General features: G+C 43.0%; 1 protein-coding gene across 1 annotated transcript in view; it reads right to left on the reverse strand.

The window, feature by feature from the left end:
• Positions 1–17,234, reverse strand: part of LOC135548591 (LHFPL tetraspan subfamily member 7 protein) — a 225,771-nt gene extending 208,537 nt beyond the window's left edge. The window contains exon 1 of the mRNA XM_064978343.1: positions 16,370–17,234. Coding sequence (XP_064834415.1) covers positions 16,370–16,687 — 318 coding nt within the window. The 5' untranslated portion in view covers positions 16,688–17,234. The remainder of the gene's footprint in view (positions 1–16,369) is intronic.
• Positions 17,235–17,521: the final 287 nt, after the last annotated feature.

Consider the following 17,521-nt stretch of genomic DNA (forward strand, 5'->3'; position numbering starts at 1 on the left):
CAAATGGTACGAATCACGTTACCTAATAACAACGTCAACCAAATGGTACGACTCACGTTACCTAATAACAACGTCAACCAAATGGTACGACTCACGTTACCTAATAATAACAATTTCAACTGATGCCACTGGCAATGTTATACAGTATCTACAAAAGAGAGACTGAGTCTGCAGTGCTGAGTCTGCAGACATGATGGTCCATTAATCTATTCACCTAATAGGTGAACATTCAGCCATTTGCATTGTCCGACCTCGGTTGAATGTTCGCCTTCACGAAGGCTATCACCTTATGGGAGTCTTGGAATTCCTTCTCTGTGCCGTTCCATATGGAGATGGAAAGGAAAAGTCTCACCATACCGAACGTCGGTCCATCCATGGAGCAGACTCTTGACATCATTGAAAACGGCACGGTCACGAGCAACGCTGGGGGCATAGTCTGGGATAGAGATGGATGCTCCGTTGCATGGGTCAAATTCTCTGGCACGCCGAAGAACATCAATACTGTAGTTTATCCACAATGATGCGAAGTTTTCCGCCAGGCTTTCTTATTTGAGAGGCCCAATGTGAGCGGTCTACAAGGATGTCTTTATCCATTTTGAGGGCTTCCTTCTATAACTTTGAGACAGATGAAGTCCAACTTGAGCCTAGGTCCTCAGCCACACCCATGATCCTGATATTGGATCTTCACGTATGACGTTGTAAATGTATGCATTGTTCCTTAACTTCTTATGGTATCGGGGAAGCTTGCGTCCCACTTGGCCAAAAGCCAGGGAAAATGCAGCGCATCAAATTCAAATAAAATTATATAAAAATCAAACTTTCATTAAATCACACATCTAAGATACTCAATTAAAGCTACACTCGTTGTGAATCAAGCCAACATGTCAGATTTTAAAATGGCTTTTCGGCTAAAGCATAAGAAGCTATTATCTGATGATAGCACAAGAGTAAACAAAGAGGGTAGCATATTTCAACCCTGCAGGCACTACACAAAACACAGAAATAAAATATAAAACATGCCTTACCTTTGATGAGCTTCTTTTGTTGGCACTCCAATATGTCCCATAAACATCACAATTGGTCCTTTTTTTCCGATTAATTCCGTCCATATACAGTGGGGCAAAAAATATTTCGTCAGCCACCAATTGTGCAAGTTCTCCCACTTAAAAAGATGAGGCCTGTAATTTTCATCATAGGTACACTTCAACTATGACAGACAAAAGTAGAAAAAAAATCAAGAAAATCACATTGTAGGATTTTTAATGCATTTATTTGCAAATTATGGTGGAAAATAAGTATTTAGTCAATAACAAAAGTGTCTCAATACTTTGTTATATACCCATTGTTGGCAATGAGGTCAAACGTTTTCTGTAAGTCTTTACAAGGTTTTCACACACTGTTGCTGGTATTTTGGCCCTTTCCTCCATGCAGATCTCCTCTTGAGCAGTGATGTTTTGGGGCTGTTGCTGGGCAACACAGACTTTCAATTCCCTCCAAAGATTTTCTATGGGGTTGAGATCTGGAGACTGGCTAAGCCAAACCTTGAAATGCTTCTTGCGAAGCCACTCCTGGACCTTCAAATGCTTCTTACGAAGCCACTCCTTCATTGCCCAGGCGGTGTGTTTGGGATTACATTAAGTCGGAGAACTTGCACAATTGGTGGCTGACTAAATACTTTTTTGCCCCACTGTATATCCAAAATGTCAATTTATTTGGCGCGTTTGATCCAGAAAAAAAACAGCTTCCAAATTGCGCAACGTCACTACAAAATATTTCAAAAGTTGTCTGTAAACTTCGCCAAAACATCTCAAACTACTTTTATAATACAACTTTAGGTATTTTTAAATGTTAATAATCGCTCAAATTGAAGACTGGTCTATCTATGTTCAATACAGGAAGACAACAAACCAAGCTACTTTTCAAGTCTTGCGCAACTCTCAACAGTGTTACCCAGTTCCTTGATGGCCGTACTTCTTCATTGCATAAAGGAATAACCCCAACCAAATTCCAAAGACTGGTGACATCCAGTGGAAGCGGTAGGAACTGAAAACAAGTTCCTAATAAATATCGTTTCCCAATGAGAACGCACTGGACAGACCTCAAAAAAGGGTTTTGCCTGCTACATAAATTCTGTTATACTCACAGACATGATTCAAACAGTTTTAGAAACTTCAGTGTGCTCTATCCAAATCTACTAATAATATGCATATCTTATATTCTTGGCATGAATAGCAGGAAGTTGAAATTGGGCATGCAATTTATCCAAAAGTGAAAATGCTGCCCCCTATACCTTAAGAAGTTTTAAGGCTAGTCACATCAGTTTTGAGCTCCTTAACCTCGGTTTGTAGCAGAGTCATGTCGTCTGAGTATGTTGGGAAGCCTTTTTCCATGTCTGAGACGGTTTTCTTTACTGTATCCAGTTCAGTATGAACCATTGCTGTATGCTTTACGAGTTCATTCTTGACTGCTTGTAACTATGACTTAATAAAATTTAAGGCCTCACGAAGCACCTCGAGTTTCGACTTCAATATAGATGAAATGTCCTCTCTGAGGGCAGCAAGAATCTTTGCCTTCAAATCCTTAATGTTCATTTTTTTTCACCGAGCCAAAAGGGAGGAGCCGCTGCTCCCACTTGTTGAAGAACTCGAGCTCCTCGTCTTTGGCCTAGTGTTTCCTCTTTTGTCAGCGACTCCAGTGAACTTAAACTTTTGCAGGTTATGCGCCATTTACGCATTAAAACAAAAGTTGAACAAAGTAAAGCAAGTCATTCAAATGTTGTGTTTCCTTGTTTTTTTGGGGTCAAAGCACAAAGAAAGTACTAAATAAACACAATTTGAGCAGGAGCTGGGAAAAACACTACCTACTCCATGGCTTGCTCATTAGCACCCCCCTTAACGAAATGTATTTTTTAGCCTGGACCACCAGGCTGCTGACGTTATGCAGTCTGTAGTTTTTATGTTTATACTTTTTCATAATGACAACGACAAGTTAGATGTCGGACAAAAATGTAATGTTCATGATGTCACTGTGACAACTGCCTAAAGACATGTCAATAGACGTAGTATCAACCAGCCTTTAGTCTTGAAATATTTGGCTGTTTAGTACACTACCATACTCACTCTGTTTAGCACATGGCCTCATATGTGAACCCTTAAGAGATGGTTGGGGCTAAGGCTTTTTGTACTGTAGCTATGGGTTGGGATTATGGTTCATTGTTTAGCTAGATAGCTAGCTACATGTCTAAACAAAAGACTCCACTTCACAAGAGAATGATTACATGACCCATCAAGTTAGCAAGGTGTGTCTGGGGGTGATTACAGCCATCAATTGAATTTCATGAACATGTGTACATGTCTAGACAATAGTGACCCATCCACTTGCTAGATGTATTTTTGCCCAAAGTTTTTCATCATTGTGGCTAATTATGACAATCAGTGTGTACTGTATCTATGGGTTGGGATTATGGTTAATTGATTAGCTAGCTAGCTAGCTACATTTCTTAGCAAAAGACTCCACTTCACAAGAGTGATGGGTGGGGCTAAGGCTTAAGAGGGTGTGAATAACGCTGAATGGGTGTAGACAAAGAAGAGCTCTCCAGTAGGTGTACAAAATTAGTCAAGGGCCATTTTCTCAAAAGGGGGGTTTCAAATTGATCAACTTTCAAAGCAGAATTACTTTCCCATTGTTCCTCATCTGTAGTGCATGATATACCATTTTCTAGCTCTGAGTCTCTACTTTTATCAAATGTAAAAAACACAAATTCAGATTTTGCTACGTAAGACCGGTTGTATATGTGTATTGAAAGGGGTGGCTACAGTGTGTTTTTGTGCGCTGATGGACAGGTGTGGGCATATTGTGGTGTGGTGGCTGTGTTATTTTTGTGTTGTTTCTGTTTGATTTGTGTTTATAAATAAATTAAAAACAAAAACAAATAAACGATAAAGCAACACCTCACGGCACAAAGCACACCTCACGGCACAAAGCTTTTAAAATGTATGTAGTTCTAACCTTGAGCTGTTTTTGTCTATTCATGTTCGGTAATATGTCATGTTTTGTGTGGACCCCAGGAATAGTAGTTGCTGCTATCACAACAGCTAATGAGGAACCTAATAAAATACCAAATACTCCCCGTCTTTCTCCCTCTTTCTCCACCTCCTTCCCTCTCATCAAATTCACTTCCTTCTTTTCTCTCTTTCTCGCTCATCCAAATTCACTTTCTCCCTCTTTTTCCTTCTCTTCCCCTCCATCCCTCTCATCCAAATGAATATCCCCCCACTCATCGATGTTACCCTCCTCCTCTCTCTAGCGCCTGGGTCCTCTCTCTAGCCCCTGGCTCCCAACTAGCATTCCATGGAGCCCTAATTACTGTATAAGCGTTGACATTGACAGCCACTATCAATCACATCACTGTCACTTCTGATCACAGTTATGCTTTAGTGTGTGTGTGAGTGTGTGTGTGTGTGGACACGTTTTACTAAACTATATTTAAAGTCCTTATAAGAATAGTAAACCAACTAAAATTCTCAGAAGTCAGGACATTTTGCCGGTCTTCACTGTGTAAGACAGAGATAGAATCAGGTCAGGAGAATCCACCCAGATAAATCTCTGCCGTTTTTTGTGACGGGTCAGTCTGCTTTTGTCTCTCATCGCTGCTCCACACCAAGGCAGCCCTGTCCCCATGGGCCACAGAGGTATGAGACACTTACATTAGGCCACATAACATAATCTATAGTAGAAACACACATGCCTGGACGAATAGCTTTCAGCACAGCTCAGAGCAAGCTATCCCATTAGCCATGAATCTGAGGCCTACTCCTACTGAAAGGGTGGAAGAAAGGTGGAGACACTAAACAGATGTACTGTCAGCGCTCACAGATATATCTACAGAGAGGAAAACCTGCACCAGAGAGGGACAGGCAGTGACTGCCTTCGATTTGCAGAGACTGCAACTCTTCATTGTGAAAGTGTATGGACGTAACTGGTGTATATCTCAGGGAGTGACAGGGAATCCTTTGACTCGCGTGTCATTGTAAGATGTGGGCCCTTCTGGGACCTTGGCTCGGCCCAACCTGCAAGCCACCACGCTTCTAATCTCCTCTCATCTTCTCTCTCAAAATGGAGATAGGTTCCAGGACAGGGGAGATACAGAGTAGACACACACACACAGGCCTCATCCATCAATGTATTACACAGCAGCAGCCGGGCTCCCCGTTTTGTTGGGCAGGCAGAGGGCCCTTAACAGGTTCAAGCAGAGCACATCATTGCCTCCTCCTCCAATACACAGTACCAGTCAAAAGTCTGGACACACCTACTCATTCAAGGGTTTTTCTTTATTTTTACTCTTTTCTACATTGTAGAATAATAGTGAAGACATCAAAACTATGAAATAACACATATGGAATCATATATTAAGCAAAGTGTTAAATCAAAATATATTTGACAGTCTTCAAAGTAGCCAACCTTTGCCTTGATGACAGCTTTGCACACTCTTGGCATTCTCTCAACCAGCTTCATGAGGTAGTCACCTGGAATGCATTTCAATTAACAGGTGTGCCTTGTTAAAAGTTAATTTGTGGAATTTCTTTCCTTAATGTGTTCGAACCAATCAGTTGTATTGTGACACGGTAAGGGTGGTTTACAGAAGATAGCCCTATTTGGTAAAAGACCAGTTCCAGGTGAAGCTGCTTAAGAGAATGCCAAGAGTGTGCAAAGCTGTCATCAAGGCAAAGGTTGGCTACTTTGAAGAATGTCAAATATATTTTGATTTAACACTTCTTTGAAATAACACATGGAATAATTTATTAAGCATAGTTTTGATGTCTTCACTATTATTCTACAAAGTAGAAAATAGTAAAAATAAAGAAAAACACTGTATTGAGTAGGTATGTCCAAACTTTTGACTGGTACTGTAGGTGCAGAGAAGAAATATATGCCAGTTGCCTGGACTGGCTACCACCATCTAAAAGTTCAGTCAGTTCTATTTGAAAAGCACACCACTTCCACTGAGAGACAGTTCTGTTACTATGAAGTCTGAATGTCAAAATTGCATTTTGAAGCTTTGGGGGGTTTATATACTGTTTAAGGAAGGAAGTGTTTTTTACAGACTCAGATTAAGTATTTAAAAGAAGATGTCTGAAAGGACAATGTGTGACTCATTGTTTTGGCAGCTATGTATGGGAGTGAGGAAAGGATTATGTTGTGCATTGATTTGATTGCTAGACAACCGGTTCCTCCAAACCGTGAAACTCTCTAGCGTGTCAACATAACCATTTCCCTTTAGAGACAAACAAAAGATGAGGATGGACTTCTACAAATCTTTCAAATCAATGTTTCTGGAGGCTGGTCATGACTCATCTACATCGCAACCATGACAATCTTTGTAGATGTACACACACACACACCCACACCATTCACACAGCAGTTGGATATGTCAAGACAGAGCTGTTATCCAGTGTGCTACATGGCCAGGTTAATCCAGCAGTGCCAGTGTTCACAGCTGTGTGTGTTGAACCCAGACAATACCAGCCCTCAGCTGTTGGAAGCTCACTAAGCTGTTAAATCTCAATTCTTCTGGCAGGCGAGGTGAGCACCACCACCTCCTCCTCCACACTTTACCTAGCAGCAGGTCACAGTACAAGTCCCTGGATAACACCTCATCCAACCTGGCAACCGCTAACACCTGGACTGACTGTACGTACTAATCTGGCAACCACTGCCTGCAGCCCGAGGACACGCAGGCAGGGCTCAGGCAGCTCTGAGGGACGATAACAAAAACAAAACCCAGTCAGTCTTATGATAAGGAGAAATAACCTGAGATAATTAGAGGATTGATTCAGACGATCACTTCTGTTACTTTGTGTACGGTAAAACCATAGCAAACAATTCTGTTAATGAACTGTAATATAGCGACTGCTCATTACACTGTGATAGTGTATAATTATTGTATAACTCCATTGTATCACGTCTGTGTTCTATTCTAAGAGATCAGGACTTACATCTGTACATATGCAAATGTTTTTTAACCCGTATTTAAAACAGTCATTCCTCCCTCGCAGCAGAGCTGCCACATTAGCAGACACTATCAGGCCTGCCCGTCAGGGCTGCAGCCTCACACATCTCTGGGATGGCTCCTCAGTGCCAAGGCTTGGATGGTAGAGCAGAGAAACCATGGCTTTCAAACATGGAGGAAGAACAGAAATTCACCATGCAAACCAGAGCACATCTAGACCAGGCACAGAGGGAGTTGTAGAGAGCCACAGACCTCTTCTCCTTCGTCATTCAGTCCCCTCTCGTTCAGTCCCCTCTACTGGGCTCTGATGGAGCTCTTAGCGCACACACACATTGCTGGACTCCACAGACCCCATGGCTTTCTGAGATGGGGGGGCCTTACTGTACACCTTTTTTTTGTCAGAGGGAAACAGGTTGTGATTGTGGGTGGCAGTTAGTCTGTGTGTGTGTACGTGCATAAGGTACAGTGCCTTCGGAAAGTATTCAGACCCCATCTTTTTCCATTTTTGCTATGTTACAGCCTTATTCTAAAATTGATTAAGTTATTTTTCCCCCTCATCAATCTACACACAATAGCAAAAATAGGTTTTTGCAACAGAAATATCACAGACCTTTTACACTGTACCTTGTTGAAGCGCCTTTGGCAGCGAATAAAGACTCAAGTCTTCTTGGGTATGTCGCTATAAGCTTGGCACACCTGTATTTGGGGAGTTTCTCCCATTCTACTCTGCAGATCCTCTCAAGCTATGTCAGGTTGGATGGGAAGCGTTGCTGCACAGCTATTTTCAGGTCTCTGGTTGCTGCACTGCTATTTTCAGTCCAGGCTCTGGCTGGGCCACTCAAGGACATTCAAAGACTTGTCCCGAAGCCACTCCTGCGTTGTCTTGGCTGTGTGCTTAGTGTCATTGTCCTGTTGGAAGGTGAATACTTTTCTCCGTTCATCTTTCCCTCAATCCTGACTAGTCTCCCAGTCTTGGCCGCTGAAAAACATCCCCACAGCATGATGCTGCCACCACCAACATGCTTCACCGTAGGGATGGTGCCAGGTTTCCTCCAGATGTGACGCTTGTCATTCAGTCCAAAGAGTTCAATCTTGGTTCATCAGACCAGAAAATCTTGTTTCTCATGGTCTGAGAGTCTTTTGGTGCCTTTTGGCTAACTCCAAGCAGGCTGTCATGTGCCTTTTACTGAGGAGTGGCTTCCATCTGGCCACTCTACCATAAAGGCCTGATTGGTGGAGTGCTGCAGAGATGGTTGTCCTTCTGGAAGGTTCTCCCATCTCCACAGAGAAACTCCGGTCCTTGGTCACCTCCCTGACCAAGACCCTTCTACCCCGATTTGCTCAGTTTGGACAGGCAGGCAGCCAGCTCTAGGAGAGTCATGGTGGTAACTAAACTTCTACCATTGTAGAATGAGGGAGGCCACTTGCTACCCTTCCCCAGATCTGTGCCTCGACACAGTCCTGTCTCGGAATTCTATTGACAATTCCTTCAACCTAATGGCTTGGTTTTTGCTCTGACATGCATGTCAACTATGGGACCTTAAATAATTTTTCATCCAAGATGGCATAGCAGTCAGACGTCCTTTGATAGAAAAAAAAGAAGAAAAATATATCTTTCTAAAAACTCAACTTCAAAACACTCTCCTGCAACCCGCCTCACCAATTTATATTAAAAAAAGTATTATTCACCTCAAATCTGAAATCCACAACAGAAGCTAGCCAATTCACTGGCTAACGTTAGTATTCAGCTAACCACGGTTGGCGGTCATCAGCTATCCTTTCGCTCGAAAAGCTATCGCCAGTTTTGTACAACGCGACTCAGACCAGAGCATTCCGGACCTATTTTCTCTCCATATCCCCGGATTTCTACCCCAAGCTCTGGACATTTACACCTGGATCTTGTAGCAAGCTAGCTGCTATCCAAGTGACTATAGGCTTACGTCAGTCCCGGAGCAAACATCAATTATTCCAGAGCTAGCCAGCTGAAGAGTTCCATCAGCCACTCCTGGGCTACAATCACCTATGCGGACCCGTTTTACTACAGACGCGGAGCCCCACCAGGCCTTCACAACTGGAATACCGACGTTATCTGCCCGAGGGAGTTATCCAACTGGCCCCTCCGTTGTGACGTTACCTGAACGCCTATCTGCGGCCCGCTAAACGTTAGTGGTCTTATCGTCTGCTATTTGAATAGGTCCATCGGACAATTTTTTGGGGTGACTATAATCTATATATACTTTGCCAATTGGATTGGTCCCCTCTACCACACAGAACCCCACTAATCTACTGACGGAAGCGCACGAGGTGGCTAAAAACAGACCTCCATCCTCTGCCAGCTTGCTACCCATGGCCCGGCTAGCTGTCTGAATCGCAGAGACCCCAACCAACCTCACTACTCACTGGACCCTTATGATCACTCGGCTAAGCATGCCTCTCCTTAATGTTAATATGCCTTGTCCATTGCTGTTCTGGTTAGTGTTTATTGGTTGATTTCACTGTAAAGCCTCTGCCCTGCCCTGCTCATTATACCTTATCCAACCTTTCAGTTCCACCACCCTCACATGCAATGATATCACCTGGTTTCAATGATGTTTCTAGAGACAATATCTCTCTCATAATCACTCAATGCCTAGGTTTACCTCCACTGTATTCACATCCTACCATACCTTTGTCTGTACACAAAACCTTGAATTAATTTTAATCGGCCCTAGAAATCTGCTCCTTTTACTCTCTGTTCCAGACGTCCTAGACAACCAATTCTCATAGCTTTTAGCTGTACCCTTATCCTACTCCTCCTCTGTTCCTCTGGTGATGTAGAGGTGAATCCAGGCCCTGCAGTGGCAAGCTCCACTCCTATTCCCCAGGCACTCTCTTTTGATGACTTCTGTAACCGTAATAGCCTTGGTTTCATGCATGTTAACATTAGAAGCCTCCTCCCTAAGTTTGTTCTATTCACTGCTTTAGCACACTCTGCCAACCCGGATGTCCGAGCCGTGTCTGAATTCTGGCGTAGGAAGACCACCAAAAACTCTGAAATCTCCATCCCTAACTACAACATTTTTAGACAAGATAGAACGACCAAAGGGGGCGGTGTTGCAATCTACTGCAGAGATACCCTGCAGAGTTCTGTCCTACTATCCAGGTCTGTACCCAAACAATTTGAACTTCTACTTTTAAAAATCAACCTCTCTAAAAACAAGTCTCTCACCGTTGCCGCCTGCTATAGACCACCCTCTGCCCCCAGCTGTGCTCTGGACATCATATGTGAACTGATTGTCCCCCATTTATCTTCAGAGCTCATGCTGCTAGGTGACCTAAACTGGGACATGCTTAACACCCCAGCCATCCTACAATATAAGCTAGATGCCCTCAATTTCACACAAATTATCAATGAACCTACCAGGTACCACCCCAAAGCCGTAAACACGGGCACCCTCAAGGATATCATCCTGACCAACTTACTCTCTCAATACACCTCTGCTGTTTTCAAACAAGATCTCAGCGATCACTGCCTGCATCTGTAATTGGTCAGCGGTCAAACGACCTCCACTCAAACAACAACTCCCTGAAACACTCCCTGAAACACTTCAGCGAGCAGGCCCGTCAGTAGAGTACGCCTGGTTATTAAAAAAAATGCCTTCCTCACAATCTTAAATAAGCATGCCCCATTAAAGAAATTTAGAACCAGCTTGAAAAAGCTAGCCCTTGGTTCTCTCCAGACCTGACTGCCCTTAACCAACACAAAAACATTCTATGGCGTTCTGCATTAGCATCGAACAGCCCCCGTGATATGCAACTTTACAGGGAAGTTAGAAACCAATATACACAGACAGTTAGAAAAGCCAAGGCTAGCTTTTTCAAGCAGAAATGTACTTCCTGCAACACAAACTCAACATAAACTCAAAATTTCTGGGACACTAAAGTCCATGGAGAATAAGAACACCTCCTCCCAGCTTCCCACTGCACTGAGGATAGGAAACTGTCACCACCGATAAATCCACTATAATTGAGAATTTCAATAAGCATTTTTCTACGGCTGGCCACGCTGTCCACCTGGCTACCCCTACTCCGGTCAACAGCACTGCACCCCCCACAGCAACTCGTCCAAGCCTTCCCTATTTCTCCTTTCCCCAAATCCAGTCAGCTGATGTTCTGAAAGAGCTGCAAAATCTGGACCCTTACAAATCAGACGGGCTGGACAATCTGGACCCTTTCTTTCTAAAATTATCTGCCGAAATGGTTGCCACCCCTATTACTAGCCTGTTCAACCTCTCGTGTCGTCTGAGATTCCGAAAGATTGGAAAGCTGCCGTGGTCATCCCCCTCTTCAAAGGAGGTGACACTCTAGACTGAAACTGCTACAGACCTATATCTATCCTACCCTGTCTTTCTAAGGTCTTCGAAAGCCAAGTTAACAAACAGATTACCGACCATTTTGAATCACACCGTACCTTCTCCGCTGTGCAATCTGGTTTCAGAGCTGGTCATGGGTACACCTCAGCCACGCTCAAGGTCCTAGACGACATCATAAACGCCATCGATAAGAGACATTACTGTGCAGCCGTATTCATCGACCTGGCAAAGGCTTTCGACTCTGTCAATCACCACATCCTCATCGGCAGACTCGATAACCTTGATTTCTCAAATGATTGCCTCGCCTGGTTCACCAACTACTTCGCAGATAGAGTTCAGTGTGTCAAATCGAAGGGCCTGTTGTCCGGGCCTCTGACAGTCTCTATGGGGTGCCACACGGTTAAATTCTTAGGCCGACTCTCTTCTCTGTATTCATCAATGATGTCGCTCTTGCTGCTGGTGAGTCTCTGATCCACCTCTACGCAGACGACACAATTCTGAATACTTCTGGCACTTCTTTGGACACTGTTAACAACCCTCCAGACGAGCTTCAATGCCATACAGCTCTCCTTCCGTGGCCTCCAACTGCTCTTAAATACAAGTCAAACTAAATGCATGATCTTCAACCGATCGCTGCCTGCACCTGCCCGCCCGTCCAGCATCACTACTCTGGACAGTTCTGACTTAGAATATGCGGACAACTGTAAATACCTAGGTGTCTGGTTAGACTGTAAACTCTCCTTCCAGACTTGCATCAAACATCTCCAATCCAAAGTTAAATCTAGAATTGGCATCATATTTCGCAACAAAGCATCCTTCACTCATGCTGCCATACATACCCTCGTAAAACTGACTATCCTACCGATCCTCAACTTTGGCGATGTCATCTACAAAATAGCCTCCAATACCCTACTCAATAAATTGGATGCAGTCTATCACAGTGCCATCTGTTTTGTCACCAAAGCCCCATATACTACCCACCATTGCGACCTGTACGCTCTCGTTGGCTGGCCCTCGTTTCATACTCGTCACCTAACCCACTGGCTCCAGGTCATCTACAAGACCCTGCTAGTTACAAGACCCTGCAGCTCGCTGGTCACCATAGCAGCATCCACCTGTAGCACGCGCTCCAGCAGGAATATCTCTCTGGTCACCCACAAAACCAATTCTTTCTTTGGCGGCCTCTCCTTCCAGTTGTCTGCTGCCAATGACTGGAACGAACTACAAAATCTATAATTTAGCCCAAACAACTACCGCTTCCCCTACTGTATTTATTTATTTTGCTCCTTTGTACCCCATTATTTCTATTTTTACTTTGCACATTCTTCCACTGCGAATCTACCATTCCAGTGTTTTACTTGCTATTTTGCATTTACTTTGCCACCATGGCCTTTTTTTGCCTTTACCTCCCTTATCTCACCTCATTTGCTCACATCGTATATAGACTTATTTTTCTACTGTATTATTGACTGTTTGTTTTACTCTGTGTCGTTGTATGTGTCGAACTGCTTTGCTTTATCTTGGCCAGGTAGCAGTTGTAAATGAGAACTTGTTCTCAACTTGCCTACCTGGTTAAATAAAGGTGAAATAAAATAAATAAAATAGACAGGTGCCTTTCCAAATCATGTGCAATTATTTTAATTTACCACAATCAAGTCGTAGAAACATCTCAAGCATGATCAATGGAAACAGGATGCACCTGAGCTCAATTTGGAGTCTCATAGCAGTGTCTGAATACGTATGTAAATAAGGTATCTGTTTTTCCATTTGAAATACATTTGCAAAAAAAAATAAAAAATCTGTTTTCGCTTTGTCATTATGGGGTAGTGTGTCGATTGCTGAGGATTTTTATTTAATCCATTTTAGAATAAGGCTGTAACGTAACAAAATGAACTTAAGGTGTCTGAATACTTTCCAAAGGCACTGTATATGCTTACATGCATACGTACAGTATGTGTATGTATATTTGTGTGTGTGTGTGTGTGTGTGTGTGAGAGAGAGAGAGGTCAAGATTTTTTTTATGGAGGGCAAGAGCATCAGTGGAATAATCTGCACACCAATGAGAGGTGTCTGCCTGGCGGGGGTGAAGCAGAGGTGGACCGTAATGTGTTCCTTATGAAACATTACTGGCCACTTCACCTTTATTAAATGGCCATGGGGGCGTGATGCTGGGATGCATGGGCCACCTCGATCACAGACGCATCTATGTACAAGAATTACTGCGCTCAGTCAGCGACTCCCTGGGTATTACTGCCTGGCCGAAAGACAGAACAGGTAAGACTTCTCAGAAATTAGTCATAATAAAGATAACATTTTATTTTATTTGTCACCTGCCTCATTAACAACAGGTGTAAACTAAACAGTGAAATGCTTACTTACAGGTCTTTCTCCAACAATGTTAAAGATATTTTAAAAAAGGTACAAATAATTAAATACACAGTGAATAATGAATAACGAGTAAAAAAATAACGTGGCTATATACAGGGAGTACCAGTAAGAGTCTTGTGCAGGGCTACGAGGTAATTGAGGTAACTATGTACATAGAGTAGGGGTAAAGTGGCTAGGCAACAGGATAGATAAGACAGTAGCAGCAGTGTATGTGGTGAGTGTGAAGGTGTGTGAGTGTGGCGTCAGTATGCATGTGTGTGTGTTGGGGTGTAAGTATGTGTGAGTACAGTCCAATGTGTGTAAATAGAGTCAGTGCAAAAAAGTGTGTGTGTGTTGGGCTGTGTATGTACACTACAAGTATGTGCACACCCCTTCAAATTAGTGGATTCGGCTATTTCAGCCTCATCCATTGCTGACTGTCGTATACGCCCTGCTCGAGCTGAAATTTGACGAACTGACTTGTTGGAAAGGTAACATCCTATGACGGTGCCATGTTGAAAGTCACTGAGCTCTTCAGTACAGGCCATTCTACTGCCAATGTTTGTCTCTGGAAATTGCATGGCTGTGTGCTCGATTTTATACACCTGTCAGCAACGGGTTTGGCTGAAATTGCTGAATCCACTAATTTGAAGGGGTGTCCACATACTTTTTTTGTTTTTTTATCTCCCTTTCAAATGTTAATTTCTCCCCCTCATACATAATCATAACTCCTGAGGTAGCTGGTGGGCTATTGCAGCTAGAGTTTTTCACAGCATGGTAGGGTGTCCAACTACCCTGCTCTTTCTAATCTAGAATTTAGAGAAACGATTGAAGCACAGGATTGCTCCAAAGGAATGCTGGAGCGATGCAACTGGATTCCTGGGGGAGGCATGCTTCTGGCTGTCCCAGTCCCACAGTTGCAAATGAGAACTTACAGAATCACTAATTCATTTTGGCGGGGACTTTGCCAGCCTCAGTGAAATCTCTTGTTGATTCCATTTGACACAAGGTCCCATAGCTGTACCCCAGTCTTTTTTTTAGTTCATGCCCTTGTTCTGCATTGAATGGACTTTAAAATGTTGAATAATAATGCTTTTTCTGAAAGATTATTGCTTGTTGAAGCGTTTTCAAAAGTGCATATCTGTTAATTAAAATTGGCATAACAAGAGGAGCGAGAGCCTCTGTTTCCCTCACAGTTTGCAACCCATTAAATACAATATGAGCTCCCAAGTGGCACAGCTGTCTAAGGCACTGCATCTCAGTGCTAGAGGCGTCACTACAGACCCTGGTTCGAATCCAGGCTGTATCATAACCGGCTGTGATCAGGAGTCTCATAGGGCGACACACAATTGGCCCAGCATGGTCTAGGTTAGAGTTTGGCCGTCAATGTAAATAAGAATTTGTTCTTAACTGACTTGACAAGTTAAATAAAGGTTTAAATAAAAATGCTTTGACCAATCAAAGCATTCATATTCTGAATAGGAAAAACAGAAATCCTAAGGAATTGTATTCAGTAATGAAGTCTGCAGTGTCTGGGTCTATGCATGGCAGTAGTTCTGTGACCATTTATCCTACGAGATAAAGAAAAAAGCCCACTGACTGTAGGTGGAAGATTGTGTGATGTGAGAGCACAATAATCCCTACAATAATGTATTCTCATTCAACAGCCATGCTCACCCTTGCCCAGTCCCCCTTCGCTCCAACAAACAACTTCCCTTATAATAGTGATAAGTAAAATAAGAAATGTCAAGATCCTTATTGCCAGTATTACGGTTCATCACTAACGTAGCTAGTACTACCTCTGTTTAGTAAAATAGTATCATAATGGCAGAATAGAAACCCAGATATCGGCCAGATATGATGCCAAACACATGCCCACATTAACCCCTCTGGGTCTGGGTAAACACTGATGGCACAAGACCCCACTCCATCCATCAGAAAGCTTGTTGCTGTGGAAGGTTAATGGGTTACTTCAGGAATTTGGCAATGAGGCATTCTATCATCCCCATAGTCAGATGAACTCGAGGATACCACAAGTGTCCGATATGAGGTAGTTTTGCGAGCCAATACTAACTAGCATTAGCACAATGACTGGAAGTCTATGGGTATTTGCTAGCATAGACTAGCAGTCATTGCACTACCGCTAGTTAGCAACTTACTTCAAACCGCACACAGACATAAAATGGTATCCACGAGTGTATCTGACTCTGGGGAAGTAGATAAGGGGCCTCATTGCCAAAATCCCTAAACATCCCTTTAAATCACAACCTCAGCTTTGTCACGTGGGAACGGTTGACATCCCGACATAACTAACTCAATACCACCAGTTGACTTGATCGTCTTTAAAACAACACTTAATGACTTCAGTTCAATCTTATTGATTGTGCATGCTGCCATGTCACTCACAACATTCGAATCCTGAAAAAACTCCACACAGTGATGAAGTAGAATCATGACAGCTCCTGCAAGTCCTCTCTCAATTAATAATGGCCTTGTAAGGCAAATGTGTATCATTGATTGTGCACATCACATACATCATGAACATGTATACCACTGAGGATTTCGGATGTAAAACATTTAACATTGTATGCAACACCTCCATTCAAGAAGCCTATGCATGTATGGTCAGTGAATTCTATACCTGCCACGAGCTGGACGGGATCTCGGCAAATTTTCCGAGTCCTCCGAAGGTGTAGCATCTGTACATATGGTCCAGTGACTCCGAGCAGTGCCAAAGTAAGCCGAAGCTCACCGAGTCCTTGTTTTTCAGATGGTCCTTGACAATCCACGCAGGGGATATAAAACTGAAACTACAGATAGCGACCAGAGCAGAGGACAGAAGGACCCAAAAGCAGCCCACACAACTGAACATCCTCGCAGCTTGGGGCAACGAGTAGCTCGGAGACAGCTCGATCCCAACCCCGGCTTCTTTCTTCTTCCGATCCAGCAATGAATGCATTTGGAGCACACACCCAGAAAAGATCAGCTGAAGCTCTCCCCCAACAAATATTACATCAACAGCCTCCTGAAGCAAGATAACGAGTTAATTTGTTATCCGTAAAGATGATTATTTAAAGGGATATTCCAGTGACCTAAACATCGGCTCCTGATTTCATAAAATAGTCAAACATGAGCACGTCTAGGTAAACAAACTGCCACCTCAACAAGAAGTAATGTCTACTTTAAATAGGCTATCCGTTACTATACTTGAATATAGAAATGTGAGTCACCGCAGAACACAAAAGATGTTTAACACGCACCCGAGACACAGATACGTAACTGTCAGTCCGTAGGATGTTCGCCACCTGGAACTATCAAATACTCTTATCGAATTTTACGCACGAGATTTTTTTTTATATATATTTTTTTTAAACATACGGTTAGTGTTGCAGTTCTCTTTATCGGTCCGGTATTTGAGTCGCCGCGCTTTTTGCTCAGCAGAAGCCGTGGTTTTGGTTAAGCGTGGTAACCAGTGCGCTTCACAACAAAAGTCTCCACATTGGCGCGCGCGTCACTGCGCGCTGTGAATACTCATGTGGGCGTATCCCCATCAATGTAGTAAACCTTACCTTGTGTCCTCATGTTGCTGAGGATATACATTTTAGATTAGTGATATTAAACCATTACGCATACACATTTTACCAAAATAAGCAAACGTGCCCATATTTTACTGCAATTGTCTTTGGAAAACAATTAGAATATGTACAGTGAAATACAGTACTTACTGGGAAATGTTTTTTCCCCTTCATTTAAACAAAATCAAAATCACTGAATATTTACATACTTGATTATT

Source organism: Oncorhynchus masou, chromosome 11 (genome assembly GCF_036934945.1).
Source record: "Oncorhynchus masou masou isolate Uvic2021 chromosome 11, UVic_Omas_1.1, whole genome shotgun sequence".
Lineage (NCBI taxonomy): Eukaryota > Metazoa > Chordata > Actinopteri > Salmoniformes > Salmonidae > Oncorhynchus > Oncorhynchus masou.